Source organism: Canis aureus, chromosome 1 (assembly GCF_053574225.1).
Source record: "Canis aureus isolate CA01 chromosome 1, VMU_Caureus_v.1.0, whole genome shotgun sequence".
NCBI lineage: Eukaryota > Metazoa > Chordata > Mammalia > Carnivora > Canidae > Canis > Canis aureus.
The window spans coordinates 52,354,494-52,377,096 of NC_135611.1; the positions used below are offsets into that span (position 1 = coordinate 52,354,494).

Genomic DNA, 22,603 nt, shown 5'->3' on the forward strand with positions numbered 1-22,603 from the left:
AGATTCTATTTATTTATTCATGAGAGAGAGAGAGGCAGAGGGAGAAGCAGGCTCCATGCAGGGAGCCTGATGTGGGACTTGATCCCGAGTCTCCAGGATCACGCCCTGGGTCAAAGGCAGGCGCTAAACTGCTGAGCACCCCAGGGATCCCTGACTTTGAACTTTAAACTGATAATTTAGTGAGGTCAGTTTCATGACTTTTGTCTTTGTGGTTTTAGTTTGGAAGTTTCCTTTTTATTTCACTCTGTAAGGGCATATGAAGGCCTGCTTTGTATCACATATTTAATAGGGTTTTTATGGTCTGAGCTATACTAAATTTCTTAGGATGTCAATAGAACTTATACCAAAAAGGAATTCAAGACATTCTGAAAATAATAAATTTTGTTTAGCTGTGGTTTTTCTCAAAGTTTAACAATTTTAAAAATTATAAGCCTTCTCAATGTCTTAAAATGCTAAAGCTTTAAGTAATATATTTTAACATTTAAAAAGAACTAATATTCAGAAGAACAGATTAGAAAATGGTCTTTAGGGATCCCTGGGTGGCACAGCGGTTTAGCGCCTGCCTTTGGCCCAGGGCGTGATCCTGGAGACCTGGGATCGAATCCCACGTCGGGCTCCCGGTGCATGGAGCCTGCTTCTTCCTCTGCCTGTGTCTCTGCCTCTCTCTCTCTTTCTCTCTCTCTCTCTCTCTGCGTGTGTGACTATCATAAATAAATAAAATTAAAAAAATTTAAAAAAAAATGGTCTTTAGTTTTAGGGGAGTATTACTTGTAAGCAAATGTTTTCCAGGCCCACCTGAGATAGAAAGTTTTGCGTACAAGATTTTTTTTTATCCAAAGAGTTTGTTAAGATCTGATCTGTTAAAAATATTGTTGTAAGAGGCTTATCAATGAGTTGGATACCTAATCACTGATATCTAACCTCTATGTCTCTTAAGATCGTCTTTGAGATAACCAAAGGAATGTAATACAAAAATTAGAGAGAAACCTAATTCTCAGGGCTATTCATATTTCAGAAATATCAAGGTATTTCTGTTAGATATTAAATGAAAGTTTGAGATGTTGATCTGTGTTGGCCCATCTTGAGATAGCATTATGGCCTGGAAGTGAGTAAAGCAGTCTTCCTAATCCTAACCGTCTTCCCTCCCAAACTGGCAAACAGAATGGGTTGTGGGGTAGTTGAAGGTTATACCACTTGAGCTTGACCACCTACCTATCTTAGTTCTTGTTTACAGTAGATGACCTAAATTTATTTTATGAGTAAATGAATTCATCAGTTATACTTACTTTTGGTTTGAATTTGAGCGGAGAACTACTTTAGTTTTTGATGGAACCTACCTTAACTTGAAAAACATTGCAATCACACATTTCAAAAACTAGCCTTGGAACTAAATTCACTTAATTATTTCATAAGGAAAGCATTACGTGTCTTAGTAAATTCAAACCTTTAAAACAAATAGTAAATAAATTAGGTACATCCTAAAATCTGGTTTTGACCTGCTATAGAAAACTGTTTTTCCCAAGTCCAAAAACAATATCATCGGGTAAGCAACCTACCTAGCATGAACTTAGCCATCTCCATTTTTCATATTGGTATGATAATTTTTTCTTTCTTATTTTGTAAGGAATTAATTAAGCTTTAAAGAAATGTATCTGTATTGTATTCTTTGGGGTTAGAGAGCAGTGGTTGTTTTGATTAGCTTTTACCTTTTTTTTTTTTAATAAGTTGTATGAAAGCAGTTTAAGTTTGCAATTTTAACAGATTAAGACGAAAGAAAACCAAAATTTGAAAAGTAATTAGAAACATGAAGGTGAGGAGATCTGAGTATAAACCAGTAAAATTTTGGCATCAATCTTTTATTTCAGAAATGTGTGTGGCCTGTTCTAGGCACCAGACACAAGAATATGAAAAAATGTAATCCCTGCCCTCACAATACTGTTAGAGGCGTAATCCTGTAATAGAGTATCAAGGACTAAGAGAACTAAGGCGGTGAAATTGAAGTAAAGACTAGGGGACAGATTAAATAATGAAAACTTTAAGATATCTTAGTTTCTTATATGTGGAGGCTAAGAATGAGAGAGGACTTTGCTTAGTGGTGCTATTCATTTAAAGTAGAGACTACAGGGCAAGATTTTATAATTTAATATTGTAGAGGAATCAGGAGTAACAGATGAAAAACACACTGTACTAACCGAAGAAATGATCAAAAGTGTTTGTAAGCTTCGCTGCTCTTAACAGTGTAGGAACATTGAAATAGGGTGGTGTAAAAGTCACGTGTGACTAAAATTTGTGCCAGAAAAAGCAGCTTACTTTAATAAGAGCTGAATTAGTAATTTTGAAATAGTATATGAGGTTGATAATGTTTATGCAGCAAAATTTAAATCAGTTTTAAAGAGCCTTAGATAGTATCTGTAATCTGAAATCTGAGGTCAGAACGAGACATTTAATCTCCTAGATTTATTTTCAGAGTTTGAAGTGACACTTGTTAAGCTCAGTTTTGACTCAAATAATCATATTCTTCTCTTTCTCTTTTTTGAAGTTACACATTTTTCATGGAGATATGTGGATGAAGTGATAATCACATAAAGGTTTTCACTCATATAAATAAGTATCATTTATGGTAAAGAGGATGTATATGATGATTGTTAAGGAATGATCCCAATCAGTAAAAGACACGAAAATAGCAAGGTGTGGTTATGTAATAGTAATATAGTAATAATAAGTTTTGAGATCTAAGTGGAGAAGAAATTTTTTTTTTTAAATTTTTATTTATTTATGATAGTCACACACAGATTGAGAGAGAGAGGCAGAGACTAGGCAGAGGGAGAAGAAGCAGGCTCCATGCACTAGGAGCCCGACGTGGGACTCGATCCCGGGTCTCCAGGATTGCACCCTGGGCCAAAGGCAGGCGCTAAACTGCTGTGCCACCCAGGGATCCCTAAGTGGAGAAGAAATTATAAAAACTCAATTGGACTCTGAAAGTAAACTTGAATCTGAAGAGAGTTTTTTAAAACTTTTTACCAAACATTTTGAATGATTAAACAGGAATCAGAAACTAAAGGTGAGTTTCTGGTGTGTTTAGGATTTATAGATTAAAGTCTTCAGAAGAGAGGCATTATACTATACTTATGACTAAGTGTCCAAACTCTGTCTTCAGTCGAGGTATTCTAGGATTGGGGCTACTTTTGTAACTTCTTCTGTATTAAAGATTAATGATAATGATAACTGTCTTTTCAGCAAGGTTATGAGGATTAAGTGACTTAATGCATGCAAAGTTCTAAGCATAGAAGCTCATTCATATTGGAGCACTCATAGTAAAACATACTTCAGTGTACTCAACACTTAAGAAATGTTGAATGACATAGTCATTGCACTCATGATACTTCCATATTGAAATGGAAAGTGGAAATAACATTTTGTTTCTATGGCATCATTGATTTTGTCATTTGGAATTTACCCTGAGATCAGTGTTATCAGGCTTATCATTTGAGAAATTTCTGAAATGTTTGAGAGTTCTTTGCTGCATATGACACGATTTCTGTGAATGCTTTTAAATTGTATCATCCAACAGTCTGAATAAATACTAGCTTCTTCAATGTGCTTTATATTGTGTGAGGCACTGTGGATAAAAAAAATAATAAAGAGGATGAGATACTGGTTTCTGGCTTATGGAATGATCTGCAAGAGACATCTGCATTATGGCGTATCATGTGATAAGAGCTGTGAAGCAGATGGGTACATAGTGCTCTGAAATCCTCACTTTGGAGGGGAAAACAAATGTCTCTGGGAATCAGAGAATACAGAAAATTACAGGAGGAGGAACACTTGAGTTCAGTATTGTGTGTTGAGGAGGATTTGACATATTTTGAGGGAAAGGAGGAGAAGGAAAGGTGTTACAGGAAAGAAAACTTGAAAGTACCTGCCATTAAAGAAAAAAATACATTTTTTTAATAGAATGATGAATTATGTGTCTAAACATAAGGATAACAGCAAAAACAAAAGTTTCAAAAGTAGAGACCTTTTAAGGGGCCTTGTGTATAAGAGTTGGAACTTTACACTGTTAAAAGTTGTATCATAAATGCTTGTATCATCTACTTGTGTCATAAAACTCTTGTTGACTTTCATTGCCTTCATATTTTTATTTTAATTGGTTAAGTAATGTTTGTTTTCTGAAGCACTTGTTATTTAGCTTCTAGAAAAAAATCATCTTATTCCCCTGTTTTTGTTTTGAGTGGTTTCAGCTTCTTTCCCAATTTATCTATACTCAAAGGATGGAGATTTCCTATAATTTAGATTATACAGATTTATATGCTACAAATTTCATGTTTTGTTTCATGTTTTGTATAATTTAGATTATACAGATTTATATGCTACAAATTTCATGTTTGGTAGTTTCACACACACACTTAAATTTGCTGGTGTAAATGCCTTTTCTTGAATAGCATTGTGCTACTTACTAGCAGATGTTTATAAAGGCCTAATATATGGAAGTTTTTACAAAATGGTTCAGGTAATAGTTATGTAGCATAAGGAGACTTATTGGCCGCTTATCTAGAATTAATATGGAGACAGAAAAGGGATAAGACATTATCTCCCCCCAAAACACAAGACATTTTGATATATTCAATCTGTTTTTTGTTTTTGGGGTGTGTGGATATATGTTTTACAGAATGCTTTCATGATTTTTGCTGAACTTCTGTTATCTCTGGGCAAACCCATGATTAGAATTGATGAATGAGTATACAGTTCTGACATGAATATTGGTTGGTTTCTGCATTTGCATTAATGAGTCATAGATGAACGTGAAAATCAAAAACGTGTTGAAACTTCATTTGTTCGTAAATGACAAGAGCAACTTCTTTGCTGTATTGGATAATGGTTTTTGAATATGGAAGAACATTGTGCTATTCACAGTGAATGTAGACACAGCAAACTTCTATATTTAATCTGTATTAATATTTTCTCTAACTGCCATAACTCTAGAGCTGATCAGTAAAACAATAAATCAAACAAATTATTATTCTGGTATTTTATTTTATTCTATTCTATTTTAATTATATGTTTTTTAAGCAGGGGGAGTGTGCATTGTTGGGGGCATGGTAGAGGAAAAGAATCCCAAACATGCTCCATGCCCACCTCGGAGTCCAACATGTGGCTCAGTCTTACAACCCTGAGATGGTGATTGGAGCTGAAATCAAGAGTGGGATGTTTAACTGACTGAGCCACCCAGATGCCCCTCTTCTGGTATTTTAAAATAAAACCAGTTGTACTGCTAAATAACCATGACTACTTTCATCTTAATGTACTTGCACAATATAGGCTCACTAGTTTTGACTATGTTAGAGTTAGTATATCTTTTGTTATTTGCTAAAAGAAGGACTTCAACAAATATGCATTTGTGTGTGTGTTTCATGCCAACTATGTCACATATGAAGTAATGTAAGATTATAAGGTGTCTGACTATAAAATCACTTCAGGAATACCAGAAACGGTGTTTAAAAAGATTATCAATCTGTTGTACAAAAAACAATCCAAAGAAGCACATGTTCTTTTTAAAATTATTTTTACAAAATTTTAAGCAGAAATTGCTTTTTAACATTTCTTACAAGTGCTTCACTGAAATACTTTTGGAAAGCCATGTTTTACTATTTGTTTTGATAGAATGTCAGAAGGTTTTATCTTTAATTATAGATTTCTTAAAAAGTTAATGGAAAGATTTGCCATATTACTTTGTATTTTGTCTTTGTGAAAAACATCAATTCTATTTAAAATATGAGCAGCAATTAAGAGCATTAGTTAGACATGATTATTGTTAACCTCTTCTTTAGAAATTAACATGCCACTTGGCAGAAATATAAGTGTTGAGCCACAGAGAAGGTCTGTACTTTAACAGTGGGGTTAATGATTGTTCGTTTGTCTTTTTTTTCTTTTGTTTTCTTTGGTTCTCTTCTCTTCTCTTCTCTTCTCTTCTCTTCTCTTCTCTTCTCTTCTCTTCTCTTCTCTTCTCTTCTCTCTCTTTTTTCTTCTTTCCCTTTTTTGGCCTTTAAAGTTGCAGTTAACTCAGGCCATTTGAAATGATTTTCTTTGACTGTGTTGTGACATTGTTTTAATTGAATGAAGCTGCAGAACTAGCATGATAAATCAACATGGAATGAATTTTAATGCAAGGCAAACGATATTAACTTGGAAATTGGTTGCAGTAGACAAAGCAGCTGCTATGATTAATTTTTTTTTTTTTTATTCTCTACTTAACAGCATTTTGAGAAGGATGACCTTGACAGTTTCAATTGTGTTAGAATCCCAGTGGTATGCACTTTCAACACACTTCAGCTCCAGTTTGTTGATTCTTGGGCAGTAGAGATTGTTTCATTTTTTTAGGTTAGGAAAATTTTGTTTTGCAGATTTATTACGTTGCTTGTGACCGGTTTTAAAACATTTTTTATTTAGATAATAATTGTGAGGATTACTTAGTTGTGGTAGAAGTCTATTTAATCTTAACACTGTGGTTCTGGCAGTAAAAGTTTAATAAGTGAAGGAATACGATGTGTCAAAAAGGATCTTTTAAGTGTATGTCACAAAGTGTATGCCAAGCAGTTTGACAAAGAACACAAATCAAAACCAACTAAATATCACTTATCTGAAGCACTAAATTATCTCTGTTTATAATGTATTTTTCTAGACGTTCTTTTCCATATGTGTGTCCAGTACATGAGTTTCCTTGGAAAAGGATATATAGAGCACAGCTATTACTGAGAGAGAAAAGAGATGACAAGGCCGCTTATTTTAAGAAACAGTCAAGGTAACAAATAGAGTAACAGCATCTTCACAGATTTCATGAGAGCAGGGAGAGTTTCTCTTCCTCCTCCTCCTCCTCCTCCTCCTCCTCCTCTTTTTTTTTTCTTTTTTATTAAATCCCTAACATCTCTTATACTCTACTACATAACAGACCTTGAATAAATGTTTTAGTGAGTTGAATTTGAAAATGAAAGCCTATTTTCTGTTGTACTAAAAAAATACCCAAACTAAACAAAATGAGGGGAGATGGGATGTGGAGAGTCTTGTTTCTGTTCAGGGGTGGAGGGCAGGGACAGGTGAAGTTTTATAGAATCTGTGACTGTGTAAAAAGGTAGAGTTAGGAAATGGCAGATAAGTAGGAAGAGCCAACATAGGGCCAGGCCTATAGATAGACTTTTTGTGGTATGTACCTTATTTCTCTTCCTCAGACCCTCATTTTGATGTATTTTTACCCCATACTATATGAAGTTACATTATTTCTGGATCTGTTTAGATTAAAAGACAAGCAACAACTTTAAAAATGCTGTGGGCTTCTGTTTTAAGAGATACCAGGGTAATTCAGATCAGCTAGTAAATTTGTAGTTAGTATTTCAGAACAATTCCAGTGAAATAGGACACAAGACGAAGAAGTATTTGCTGAACTCATCAGAGTCCCAGGAAGATCGAGGGCAGATAATCAAAGATATAAGTCTGGGTTTTAGAAACCTTTCATTTGGTATGTTTTCTGAATCTGGAGAAGACCAAACTTTGGGGGACAGAAGTTAGAGTCTATAACCTATCTATGTGGACTCTTCATCCCCAGTCTTTGCTTGGGGGAGAGGGATGCTGATGGGTATGAATTCTGGGAGTAAAAGTGAACCAGAATTTCCCAGGTTCTCACAGACAGTGCATGTCAGCATCAAATTGTTTTAACACACGATACTGGATTGTTAGTAGTAGTAGGTCCCTGGGAAAAGCTGATGCATAGCCTTTTTGGAAGAGGGTAACATCATTTTGGATCTTATGTAATTTCTGAAAGCTATGTATGTAGTAAGTATAGTGTCTGGCACCCAGTAGAAAATAACCCAAATCACAAGAAGATAAGATGACAGTAACAAAAATCTGAAGAAAACAATGAACAACAAAACAAGAACAACTCCACAGGGACTCTAGGTATTAGAATTCTCATACCTAGATTTTCTAAGAGCTATGTTTAGTATGTAGAAGGTGAAAAAAGGACAAGTTAGAGAAATATGGCAGAGAAATGGGAACTGTAAAAGAAAAATTAAACAAAAAAATTCCTTAACTGGAATTAACACGTTTACCAGAAGATTTACAGGAGCATTTGAAGAGAGAATTTGTGAACTTAGAAGGTAGCTTAGAAGAAAATAGCATGGAAAAGCAGAGGGATAGAAAAACTGTGAAAAATGAGAAGAAAACTGTGAGAAAGTCTAATATATGTAATTGTAGTTTTAGGAGAAGAGATAATGGCACAGAAGCAGTGTTTGAGAGGAGTGTGGCTGAGAACTTTCAAACCAAAGCAATAAAGCCATCAGAGGTTTGTGAAACTGAACTGTAAAACAAAAGCCACATCATAGCCACTGGGCACATCATAGTAAAACTTCTGAAAACTAATGTTGAAAAGTTGTAAAAGCGAACAAGAGGGAAAAGATTACCTTCGAACCTACAGTCAAGACTCATAGCTCATTTTTCAGAAATATGACAGAGGAAAACAGACAAAATAAAGGGTCTTTAAGGTGTTGAAAGAAAATAACTGTCAAACAAGAATTCCATACTCATCAAAAATAAGACATTTTCAGATAAGGAAAAACTGAGAGATTACATTACCAGATGTTCACTGAAGGCAATACTTAGGATGTTTTTTAGGATGGATAAAAGACATTCTTTGGAAAACTGAAGATACAGAAAGGAATAAAGAGCAATGAAAATGGTAAATGTGTGGGTAAATATAAATGTACATTATTTGTATAGAGTGATAATCTGTTGAGTTAAAAATAGATACAAAATTTTGAAAAACACCTAATGGCATATAAATTGGTTTGGAATAAATGGTGTTAAATAGTCTGGGGTCCTTGCATTTAATAGGAAAGAGGTGAAAGTACAAAATAACATTAGTGCTTGATAATTCAGTGATGCATGTTTAGGATAGACAAGCATGTAACTTTCAGGCTAACAAAAAAAGAAGAAGAAAGGGAGAAAACATGCTCATTTCCATCTGTGTCCCTGACCCCACCCCCCACCTCCCACAAGAAGACAAGAAAAAAGTAAAAGGAACATAAAAGAGGTCAGGCAATTAGCACTTTAGTAAAGCTTGTATATATAATCACATACTGTAAATGGGCTCAGTGTTCCAGTTAAAATTCAAAGATTACAAGATTGGTCAAGAAACAGATTCATTTTGTTGCTGTTTAAAGAAATCCTGTTTAAAATATAAGGATAATGAAAGATTAAGCATAATAGGATCACAAAAGACACTTTGAAGAACAAAACAAAAAATCTTTACCTCTATATGAATATCAGTAGGCGAAAAGTATTCCTGGAGAGAGAGTAATTTCATAATGTAAAAGGCTACAAGAATTTTAAATTTGGGGCAGCCTGGGTGGCTCAGCAGTTTAGCGCTGCCTTCATCCCAGGGCCTGATCCTGGAGACCTGGGATCGAGTCCCACGTTGGGCTCCCTGCATGGAGCCTGCTTCTCCCTCTGCCTGTTGTCTGTATCTCTCTCTGTGTGTCTCATGAATAAATAAATAAAATCTTTAAAAAAAAAAAAAGAATTTTAAATTTGTATATATCAAATAACACAGCCTCTAAACATATAAAGGCAAAGTAGATAGAACTACAAGGAAAAATAGAAAAAAGTTATCATGGAAGAATTTGCTTTTTTTTTTTTTTTTTTTTTTTTTTTTTTGAGCATCCATGGAATATTTAGAAAAATTGGCCCTATGCTCTGCTGAAAAGTTTGAACAAACCATGCAGGATGGATATTCTGCACACTATGTTTTTTTATTATAATGTAGAATTTAGAAATCAGTAGATGATTAGGAAATCTCCTATGTTTGAAATGAGAAAAACATTTAAATATTCAATAACTATTAAATTATTTGATCTGAATGATAAGGGATATGCTGCATATCAAAACTTCGGTTTGCAGATAAAACCAGTTTAGAGGACTACTTAAAGCTTTGAACGTATATATATATTAGAAAAGAAGGTACAGTAAGCTAAGCATCCATTTCAGCAAGCTGAAAAAACATAGCGGATTAAACCCAAAAGAAGTAGAAGGAAGGAAATAATAAAGCTAAGAATAGAACTCTATTAAAGATGAGAAACCACAAAAGGAAGCGAATCATTCTATCAGATGGCTCTTGTGGCATTATAATAAGCTATCCCAACAACTTACGTTAAAACAACCATCATTTATTTAGCTCTTACATCTCTTTGGCAGGCTAGTCCTTTAGATTGCATTCAGCAAAGTAGTTCTTCTGGTCTGCATCTATAGTCAGTCACCTGTAGGTTTTCTAGGGAGCCTCTCCTTTTATGAGTTGTCTGGCTCTTTGCTGAGACATTGATGGTGACTGGATCACTTGTCTTTTTATTCTCCAGTAGGTTAGTCTGAGCTTGTTTGCATGGGAATAATAGAGCTCTAGCAGAGTAAATGCACATAAGACAGATTTAAATTTAGGCTTTTAACACAAATATTCTTCCCACTACTTGTATTGGAAAAGCAAGTCACAGTGCTAGCCCAGATTTGAGGGTTGAGAGGAGCTACGAGTTTACAATGCAGTGGCATACAATGCAGTGGCATCTTTAAGGGGGTAAAGGGTAAGTCCTTCTACCCCAGGCAGTAAAAGTAAAAGCAAAAGTAAATTTTTTTAAAAGACTGGAAATTTTTTTGAAAAGACTGGAAGACTTATAAAGAACAAGGAAGACATAGATAACCAGTCAGAAATGAAAGAGGGGACATCACTACAGATTCTGTAGATACTGCGAAGAAAATTAGACTTAAGCTTTTACATCAACAAATTTAAGAATTTAAACAATACGAATGTATTTCTAGGTAAATACAGGTTGCCAAAAATTGACATTTGAAAGGCTAGAAAACCTGAATTAAAGAACTGAATCTATAATTAAAAACCTTGCACAGAGAAAAACTCTAGGCCCAGGTTGTTTCACCACTGATTTTTTCTATTCAAATTTAAGGAAGAAATAACATGTCTTCTACAAGCCCATCCAGAGAGTAGAAAAAGAGAGAATGCATCTCAGCATATCTTGAAGTCAGAATAACCTTGATGCCAAAACCCAAGAAGCATGTAATGAGAAAGGAATATTACAAGCCAATTCCATTTATGCATATAAATTTTTTAAAAAATCATCAAAGTGCTAGCAAACTGAACCTAACAATTTATGAAAAGGGTAATGCATCAAGATCACCTTGAGTTTATTTTAGGAATGTAAGGTTGTTTAACATTTGATAATTGATTATAATCAACTGGTACTAACAAAATTAAGAAAAATAGTATGATTTTCTCAACAGATGGTAAAGAAATGTGATAAATTTAAGCATCCACTCATGATTTAAATAAAAGCCTTTAGCAAACTCAGGAATAGAGGGAAGTACTTAATTTCATAAAGTATACCTACAAAAAGTACAGATTACTTTGAGCTGTAGGGTGAACTGTTGAAAACTTTATTTTTGAAATCTGTAACAAGTGAAGGATGATAGGCTGACTTTGACTTTAACTTCAGATGCATTGCCCAGTGCCATATGGTTGGGAAGGCAAAAGGATATGTAACAGTCATTATTTGCGAGTGATAGGTTTGTTTATGTAAGGAATCCAGAAATACTTACAGAAAAATTATGAGAATAATGAAACAGGCTGCTGGTTACAAGGTTTAATACAGAGCAATCAGTTATGTGTTCATGTCCAAGAAACAAATGAAATAAAAAATATATACAATAGCAAAAATGAACTCCCAAATATCTAGGAATAAGTCTAACAAAAATCAGTAAAGTCACAATAAAAAAGCCTTATATATTCTTGATAGAAATTAAAGAAGACCTGGCCAAATGAAGAAATTACACTGTGCTCATGGTTTTGAAGCCTCTGTTGTAATATCTCAATTAAAATTACCACCAGTATTATTTTGGAACTTGACCAACTGGTTTTAAAATCTGTACAGAAACCAAGGGCAGACACACACTCTTGAGTAAGAGCAAGGTGGAATAACTTTGTCCTGCACATCAAGATTTATTATAAAGTTACCATAACTGATCCAGTGTGACATTAAAGCATGGGTAATCAAATAGATGAATGTAATAAAATAGCTCTGAAATAGACCCAAGTATATATAGGTGTTATTTATGACAATAATGGCACCATACAGAAATTGGGAAAGGATAGTTCTTTTTAATAAAATAATGCTAGGACAATGGGGTATCCATGTGAGGGAAAGAGAAAAAGCTGTACCATAACAGACATTAATTCCTGGTACACTGTGGGTAGAAATGTGAAAGAACATTAAAGCTTCTAAAAGTTAATACAGAAAGACATCCTGATGATCTTGAGATGGGGAAAGACCTCACTAACCATGAAGAGAAATGACCTGAGCTACATTAAAATTAATTCAATCTAATTAAATTCAGTTATGTAGCATCATTAAAGAATTAGGAGGGCAAGGGGTGCCTGGGTGGCTCAGTCTGTTAAATGTTTGCCTTTGACTCAGGTGATGATTTTAGGATTGAGTCCAGTGTTGGGCTCCCTGCTCAGCACAGGATCTGCTTCTCCCTGTTCCTCTGCACTCGTGTTCTCTTTCTCTCTCTCAAATAAATAAATAATCTTAAAACAAACAACTAGGCAAGCCACAGCATGGGAAAAGGCATTTGCTACACATGTAACCACAAAGTAGAAATCAATTAAGGAAACACTAAATAACACAATAGAAAAATAGTCTAGAAACTTCAGTTGTGTTTCAAGAAAAGTATAGATCCGAATGGTCAATAAACCTGAAAAAATGATGAACTTTACTAGTAATCAGGAGAATGCTAATTCAGAGATTGAGCAAGTGCACCTGAATGGCTAAAATTAAAAAAACAAAACATTGTTAATAAGTCTGTAAAGGAAGTAGATCAAAAATACTTATTTTCTTCTTTGGGGAATTATGTAACCATTTTTAGGAAATAGTTCAGCGCTATCTACAAAGGAGTTCTTTTTGGATATTATCTTCTTTACGAATAGTCTTTTCCTCAAGGAGCAGTTCCTTGGCCTGCTTCTTTATTTTGTACTATTTCTTTCATGTTAGCCTTCTCAAGTCTTTGGTGAACCTGCTTTGTCTATTCATATTTCAGTGTGAAGCGCTGAACATTTGAATTATGAATTGTGTTCATGCACTGGGCTCATCCACTGCAGGCTTCAGTTTGAGGTGATCACCTGAAGTGTCAATTTTGAAAAGGTAGCCAAATGCTGTTTATGGAGGCAAAAACTCAAGCCTGTTACCTACAAGTTAGATCCCTGTTTGTTGGTGTTCTGTATACTGCTTCCACCTTTTCTTTCTGGTTTTCTTCAGAACTCTGAGTATCAAGTTTCTCTGGAGTTCTCTAGAGTAAATTTGCTATGGATCAATATCCCTGTCTATGGACATTCTAAGTTGGGTATTTAGTTGAGGGCCTGAGGTTTCCTAAAGTGAATTTGTAGTGGACTTGGTAGGCTATTAATCGTCCACTATTTGCCAGATCTTGTATTGGACCTTTTATATGTATTGTGCTGTACACACACAGACGAATCAGTACTGCTCTGCCAGAGAGTATCCTTTTCCTTATATAATTCAGGCTTACTTGATGTGACTTTCAAATTCCTAATTATTATTCACTACTGTAGCTTGGATACCAGTTGGGATCTGTGTGCTTTTAGAGTTTTTTAAACACTTAATAATGGTATAGTTCTTGAGTTGATGACAGGGCTTTAGATTGATTAAAGAGTAGATAAAGTACTGTACACCAAGGAACTAGGCAGGGATAAGGAGTTTCATTTGAATATAAAGGTAAATTTCAGAATTGGGGATCTTGTAGAGCTAGATCAAGCGCTTATAGGATCAGTCTATGAGTCTTGGGATGGAAAAGTTCTATCAGAATCCTCTGAGGAAGAGTACTTTCTCTCCCCATGTAGGTATGTGTTGTATTATTCATCTTTGATTTGCGTATCACCCATAAGATATGGCAGTGTTTGTGAGCAGCTTTAGGGAGGGAAAGTAAAAAGCTGATAGTGTGCAGAAGATTGGAGCAATGCCTTAGCTTCTTAAACTCTTATAGCAGTGAACGTTAACATATTACTTTTATGTAATGTCATACTAATAGTAGGATCAAATGCAAGAAAAAAGTAGGAAGCTATAAACATAAGAATCGGTACCTGTTTGAATAAATAAAAACCAACATGGCTTTTTGTGGAATTGATGGCAAATAACCATTTTTTGTCTTTTGTGCAGTTGACTGTGAAAGTGGAAGTTTTACTTTTCAGTACTCAGAGTCAGTCTGTGTTTCCCATTGGCCTTTGTACTAGAAGTTTTTATTGAGGCATGGCAGTTATTTATGTATTATTTTTATCACTATCCTACTCATGGAAAGAATTAAGGCTCCTTGCAAAACTAGTAGTATAAGTTAAAGTTAGAAATGGAATAAAGAAGGAAGAAAAATAAGGTGCAGACATAAAATTGTGCAAACAGTATATGCTGTCAAGACTGAAATACTTAGTATAGGGTGGAATTCAAATTAGGCCATTGGTGTTATGGCAGCTGACTCAAAACTACAATTCTTGGGGTGCCTGGGTGGCTCAATGGTTGAGCATCTGCCTTTGGCTCAGGTCATGATCCTGGGGTTCTGGGATTGAGTTCTACATTGGGCTACCTGCAGGGAGCCTACTTCTCCCTCTGCTTATGTCTCTGCCTCTCTTTCTGTATGTCTTATGAATTTATAAATCTTAAAAAACAAAAACAAAACAAAAAAAAAAACCCTAAAATTTTCTTTGGAGAAAGTGTTTTCTTAGATAAATGAGACCAGATTTTTCCCCCCAAGAATCTCTTTAAAGAATGCAATTACTAACTAACATAATGAACAATTCCCTGTATGGTGACATTACAGAGTCTTGTAGAAGGGATTTGTTTTGGGTGGCATCTAAGATTTTGTCAAACTCTTTAATATACCATATTCTGGTTTAGATTGCATGTTAATGGACAGTTCAGTATAGTACCTGTTTTTCCTAATTCAGGATTTGTATTAATACATAGGAAACTTCATGCTGAGCAATGTGCTCGTGTAATTATATCCTCAAGCTGGGCTAGAAATTTATAAAGTCTCTAAGATTTATTTAAAAATATTTAACTTGACAAAGTAAAAATACATTTTAAAATGAGAGCTATAAATTCAAGCAAGTGAGTAATATATAGTGACTTTTTTTTCCCCCAGTTTAATTTTGTTGGAAGAATCCTTGGACCTAGAGGACTTACTGCTAAACAACTTGAAGCAGAAACGGGATGTAAAATAATGGTCCGAGGCAAAGGCTCGATGAGGGATAAAAAGAAGGTAAGTCCTTGAACATGGGGGCAAGGCTTGATGTGAATAATTTCCTTGTACTTTTACATTCTAATAATAAAATACCCAGATCTTTAGTGCATAAAGCACTACATATTATTTCATATATGTTCATATTGCATATGTTCATATTATTTTATTATTTCATGAAACTTTTGAACTTTTTAAAGATACTGTCATGATATTTCTTGTTGATTATCATGAGTTTTCATTTAGCTGACACAGGTATCACTCAGTCCATCATGTTAACTTACTTTGGTATTTATAGTTGAGAAACTACCAATTTGGAAACTAGACACACTAATGTTGTATGTATAAAGATGTCATTAAAAGTTTTAAAAATCTAAAATGTTTCTGTGATGAGATTGAAATGAAAGTGATCAAATGAATAACTTTGGCTGTGTGTCAGATCACCTAGAGAGCTATTAAACAGAAAAAGAAAGCTATAACTAGCCATATGATGCTCCTCTTAGATTTCACCAACATTTTGTGTTGATTATAAGTTTATTAGACATTCTACTTTTACGTATATTGTTCCTGTTTTCTTTTTTTTTTTAATCTCTCCTGCCACTTTTTATTCTTATTTTTTTATTTTTTACTTTTAAAAGATTTTTATTCATCCATTCATGAAAAACACAGAGAAGCAGGGACATAGGCAGAGGGAGAAGCAGGTTTCCTGTGGGGAGCCCGATGGGGAACTCCATCCAGGGACTATGGGATCACGCCCTGAATCAAAGGTAGATATTCAACCACTGAGCCACCCAGGTGTCCCTTTTCTGCTTGTTTAATTAATGAATATCTAACTACATACTTTAAATACTATTTTTAGGAAGGTTTACTTTGCCTAGTTTCCTGTTGTCCGTGATAGTGTTAGGGAGAATATTTTTGAATGTCTATCTTTGTAAAACAGTGTTTGATTTTTTTTTTTCAGTGTTTGATTTTTTTTTTAATAAACTTAAAAAAAATTCTTCCTATCAATAAAATCACATAGTATTATCTTTGACTTATTTCACTTAGCAAATACCTGCTAGGTCCATTTCCCCTGAAACTAATGTAACACTGTATAAGAATTATACTTCAATTTAAAAGAAGAAAAACCTAGATTTGATTGCCAAATATTAAATGTACTGTCAGGGAGGGTATTATTTTTTAAATACATTGCCTTGAAAGGGCTATCAAGTAATAGACTTGTGGTCAGCTTATGTTGGAGTGTGTACATTGAAACACTTTGTGGAGCTTATGGAGCAAACCCCAGATCTACAGAGTATTCTGACTTCATCCTGACATAGTTCTTTTCTGACCTTCCACCGCATTTCATTTATACTTTCCCACCACCTGACTGGATTGCAGTCATTTTCTCTTGCAGACAATGACCTTCATAGGTAAAAAGTTGGGTATGGGTGGGGAAGGGGTATTCTCAGTATTGATTATCTTTAAATCCTATTATAACTATACTGTTCTTATCTGCTGAGTTTAAAGATATTTTGAGGCATGTATGGGAGTTCTCCTTCAGCAAATGTAAATTTTGTATTTAAAACAGTTTTTATTAGAGTCTGAAAAGCATTTTCAGATTCATTGAAGCATTTTCTGAATCAGCTGAGTGGCAATCTTACATTGCCGTGCCATTTTGGTTCTCCTGTTTGCACTTAATGGTTGTATTAGCATTGAGCAATGCTAATTTAAGAGCCATGGAAAAATGAAATGAAATTGATAATTGATGGACAAATACATCTTTAAGATTAGTATATCCATCAGTTAAACTATAAATCAGTGAAGAAGCATGTTTTTCCCTCTCCTCAGCCTCTGTTAATTCCGTACTAATGACCCTCCCCTTCTCCGCTCACACACTCCTAGACACCAAGGATTAGCGCTTGGAACTTGTGTAATGAGACATCATGAATTCTGTTTTTGATTGGAGTTGAAATTTTAGCCTGAAGAACATATTCTCCTATCTTTGGCAGAACAAAATAGTTAAGAGTGTGAGCTTTATGACAAGATTATCTAGGTTTGAATCTTGGTTCTGTCACTTAGCAGCTTTCTGATGTTGGACAAATTACTTAATCTCCTTCTGCTGTATAAAAATGGGAGTAGTGATAAGGTGATGGTGAGGATTAAATTAGTTGTAAAACACCTAGGACAGTGTTTTGGATCATAATAAGTGATTGATTAATGTTAATGACTCTTTCTAATAAATTATATCTTTACACTATTATAGTAGTGCCTCTTATTCATATGGGGGGGTGTGCCCCAGTGGGTGCCTTAAAATGGAGATAGTACTGAACCCTATATATACTATGCATTTTCTTGTACATATATACTTCTGATAAAGTTGAATTTATAAATTAGGCACAGTAAGAGATTAACAGCAATAATAAAATAATTATAACAGTATATTGTGATAAAAGTCATATGACTAGTATTTCTCTCATATCATATTATACTTTACCCATCCTTGTAATGATGTGAGATGGTAAAATGCCTACATGATGAGATAAAGTGAGATGAATGATAGAGACTGTGACATTAGGCTACTATTGACCTTCTGATGATGAGTTAGAAGGAGGATCATCTGCTTCCTGACTTAGGTTGACCATGGGTAACTGAAATCACAGAAAGCAAAGCTGTGGATAAGAGGGAATGGTAGTAGATAGTGCATTTTATGTTTAAACTCTTCTGATGCATCAAGATATGGGCGGGAGGACTGCTGTTTTAAGCTTTGGAAATGAGAATACTTCTTTGTTGTTTTGTGCCCTTTGAATATACCATATTCTCATGGTTTTTCTGTTTTGTTTCTCTGTTGCTTGGTGCATCCATAGATCTGTCTTGTCCACATTGTTCTTAACCACAAGGAGAAGCAGTTTATACATTCTGTTTTTAAAATTTTTACTGTTGGCTGCCAAAATAATAACAAAATTACAGATTATTCATAATGCAAGAGTAACAATAAAATACGACACCAAAAAATTTGGCCACAGATTATATTTTTAGTTTTATTAAAATGCTACAGATGAACATACTTTAAGCATATCAAATTAACTTGAATGGGCCTCTTATGTTTGATATTATGGTATATGGAATCTGAACAATTTATGCACATATTTTTAATACCAAGAGTGTCTTCTATAATTTTAATGTAAATCTACACATAATAAATTGTTGACCAAATCATTTTGGTTTATGCTGTAGTTACTCTATTTATTGAGTTTCTAAAAATGTTAATAAAAGTAAAGTCAAATGGAAAGTGCTATCATTTGTTGCTTGGCTTTTATTTGAGAAAGAACTTGGTAAACAGATGGAGACAAAAGTAGTATTGATGTAATACATCTTTGTACTAGGCTGATTTAGTGTATTTCAGGTGTTTTAAAGGAAAAACCATTTGACTTTAAGCTTTCTTGCAGAGTTGTCAATTTTTTTAGAAGCTGAGAAAGCTAGAAAATCTTAATTTACTGGTTGCCTAAAATATGGGAAATGCTGTTTGCTGATCTGTATCCTTCCTTAGCCTGGTAAACTCAGTAAGGGAAAGCATGTCTATTTTTTGGAGCATTTCCCTGGTTGATGAGTACCTGCCAGAGTGGGATCTGAAAAATAAATAAATAAATAAATAAATGACTGTTTAGTTAGGTAATTAAGGTATAGATATCCCCAAGCCCCTCTATGTAGTTTGTACATAGAGGAAATTATAAACCCTATGTGCTTTTTATTCTTTGGGCAAGATAAGCAGTACCATTTGATCTAAGCTGCTGGTTTTAAGCAAGGGAATGAAAAATGCCACTTTAATTTTTATTCTGTTGGAGTAATATTACTTCTGAGTTATTGATGGCGTAACAGCATTGGTTTTTGTATATAAATACCCAGTGGAATGGTACTGATTAAAACCTCATGAACAAGGAATAGGAACTGTAGTAGACTTCATAAGAGACTGACCAAAGATTGGAAAGCCTGTCTGTTTCAGCTAGTACTTTTCTGGTGTCAGCAAGTGGAAACCAGTAGTTTTATGAATAGTTATTTTTAATTTTTTTCTTTTTTTTTTTTTTTTTAAAGATTTATTGACTTATTTATGAGAGAGAGAGAGTGCACGCAGGGGAGGGTATAGGGGATAGAGGAAGAGGGAGAAAGAAACTCAGGCAGACTCTGTGTAGAATGTGGAGTCCAGTGTGGGGCTCCGTCTTATGACCTGAAGATCAGACCTGAGCTGAAATCAGGAGTTGGATGCGCCACCCAGGTGCCTTTTTATGGATAGTTCTTTTGATTTGTAGAGTGTGTAATTTGTATCAAGCATTATTCTAGGTATTTTACACACATCTGTTTTAATTTTTTTCCCATAATTTCTACTTGTAAGTTTATTATTTTTTTATCATTTTATTTTTTTACAGTGTTCTATTAGTTTCAGGTGTACAGTATAGTGATTCAACAATTCCATACATCACTTGCTGCTCATCATGACAAGTGTACTCCCAAATCTCCTTCACCTATTTAACCCAACCCCCCACACCTCTCCTCTGGTAACCATCAGTAATTGACTAGAGTTAAGAGTCAGTTTCCTGGTCCCCCCCCCCCCCCACCACCTTGCTTGTTTGTTTTCTTAAATTCCAGATACGAATGAAATCATATGGCATTTGTTTTTCTCTAACTTGTTTTGCTTAGCATTATACTTTCTAGCTCCATCTTTGTCATTGCAGATGGCAAACTTTCTCTTTTTGATGTCTGAATGATATTCCATTATATGTGCGTGCGTGCACATACACACACGCACACACACATCACATTTTATCCATTCATCAATCACTGGACCCTTGGGCTGCTTTCATATCTTGTGTATTGTAGATAATGGTGCTGTAAACATGGCGGGGTGCGTGTATCCCTTTGAATTAGTGTTTTTGTATTGTTTGGGTAAATACCCTAGTGTGATTGCTGGATCTTAGGGTAGTTCTATTTTTAACTTTTTGAGGCACCTCCTGTTTTCTAGTGGCTGCACCAGTTTGCATTCCCACCAGCAGTGCATGAAGGTTCCTCTTTCCCAACATCCTTGCCAACACCTGTTGTCTCTTGTGTTAATTTTAGCTATTTTGACAGGTGTGAGGTGATCTGAGTTTTATTATTACTAGTTTGTATATCAGGAAATTGAGCCTCAGGAAGGTTGAGTAATTTGCCAAAGGTCACATGCCAAAGAGTAGCAGTCCCAGTAAACCTACAGCCTGTGTTCATTCTATCCTGCGGTTTACTACTTCCTACCTAAGAACCATTTCTGAGAGTGATACCAATTTCAGAAATATTAGAAGTTGAGTAGTTCTAAACTTTGACTATGAAGTTAGTAATAAGATAGTTTGTGAAACTTCTCTAAAGTTTTTGGTTTTTTTCTCAGGGATAATATATTTTGAAATTTTGTTTTTGTGTGTCATTTCCTTGAGTTTCAGAACTCTTTCTTAAGGAAGGATTTAATTCCATTTTATGATAGAAAACTATATAGTTGAGCATATTAGAAATTCAAGAGAAGTGACTTTTGGGAAAGAAAGTGTTTATTGGTAGTTTTTCCATTGATGTAGCAGAGTGCTATGGGGGCCATGTGGAGAGCTTGGGGAAGAATGTTTTCATACTAGAGGGAATGGGTTCACCTTCAAAAAAACAGGTGGAGTCAGCTGGTTGGTTTCCAGTGTAGCAGATGAATACATGTAATTCATTAAAACAGAAGAGTGTTTCATGCATAAATTAGATACTTGATAATACTGTGGTGTGATATTAAAGTGCTAAATGAAGTTCACCTTTGGGAGTTATTGTGAGTGGCGTTGTAGGGGGCATTCTTTGGGGATTTGTTTCATCAACATCCATTAGTTCTTCTCTGAGAGCTCCCCTATCATGAATAAGTGGGGACTAAGTATCCATGCTTGTGTTTCTGTTTCCCACTCCTACCTCCCAGCCAAAAATGTTGATGAGTGAATTGTCTGCAGTTGATCAAAGCCAGGTTAGTTAAATGTTGTATCTTCTGGAAATTTCCATTGAGATTTAACAATTCTGCTTAGAGCTCTTTGCTTGAAATGAAGGGATGTGCACTTAAGGGATCAGATGGCTGTTCTAGGACTGCTAATATCTGTGGCCAGATGGTATCAGCTGCTTTCACAATCTGTGCAATGTCTGATTCAGACCATGCAGTAACCTCAGAACATAGTTTTACTCTTCTAACAGGATTGGAGGCTTAAAGAAGTGACGTAACTTATCCAGTCTCCCATCACTGATGACTCCAGTAAATATAAATGCATATCTCACTGAACATTCAAATTGAACTATGTAAATCATTCTCATCAGAATATGGGCTTTGAATTTAAAACCTGATCAATCTGTAATAAATTTTTAATTTTGTTTTTAGAAGGTTATACAGCGTTTTGTGGAACATGATTTATGAAATGTTAATAGGCATATTGTATAATTGGAAAATATATAGAATTTCATAATATTTTTTTCATATCTTCATACACATTAGATTTTTCTTAATTATCTCAAGTCCTATTACTTCATTTCTTATGATTAATATATTTTAATTAGTTAATACATAATTTTTGAAAAGTTTAAAAGTACAGATAATCTGGAAAAAAAGGCATCACCTGGTTCTGTCACTAAAACTACCCTTGTTGACAGTTTTGGCATGTCTTTTTATAGATTGTTCTTCTTGCAATTATACATTTATATATGTGTATATATACGTGTATATATACACACACACACATATATATGTTCACATGCATTATAGAGCATGGATAATAGTAGATATGCTTTATAATTAGGATTTTTAACTATCCTGTCCTGGTCAATTCACTAAATAATTGAGCTCCCTTCTTTATTTACTAGTTTTAAAATAGTTGATTCCTAGGAATCCTTCAAAGGTAAAGAATGAGATTTTTCTTGTTTCCTTTTTGAATATCATTATGAATTCATTTAAAGCATTTTGATATGTTTCAGTTTGTTGGAGTTAGTGTTTTTAAGGATCATGTTGTTTGGTCATTGCACACCTCCTGAAGTTTCTTCTAAGTCCTCCTGACGCTACCCCAGTCTTTGGGGCTAGTAACTTTGCTTCCTAGTGTGGTATCATCTTGGGAACTTTCCTCCCCAGACTTGGAATCAGCCATTTCTTTAAGGAATCCTAGTTCCTTTTAGTGAAAATCAGTAATTAAAGATGGCATTCTGGACTTCAGTGATACTCATTATTTATAAACCTTTTTAGGACACAGCTAGGAGA

At 34.5% G+C, this 22,603-nt stretch overlaps 1 protein-coding gene across 9 annotated transcripts in view; it reads left to right on the forward strand.

The window, feature by feature from the left end:
• Positions 1–22,603, forward strand: part of QKI (QKI, KH domain containing RNA binding) — a 160,821-nt gene that overhangs the window by 46,251 nt on the left and 91,967 nt on the right. For all 9 annotated transcript variants that reach the window (XR_013380720.1, XM_077899488.1, XM_077899435.1 and 6 more), the window contains exon 3: positions 15,250–15,366. Coding sequence is in view for 8 of the 9 variants with exons in the window: in XM_077899488.1 (XP_077755614.1) it covers positions 15,250–15,366 (117 nt within the window). In the remaining variant the exon portion in view is untranslated. The remainder of the gene's footprint in view (positions 1–15,249; positions 15,367–22,603) is intronic.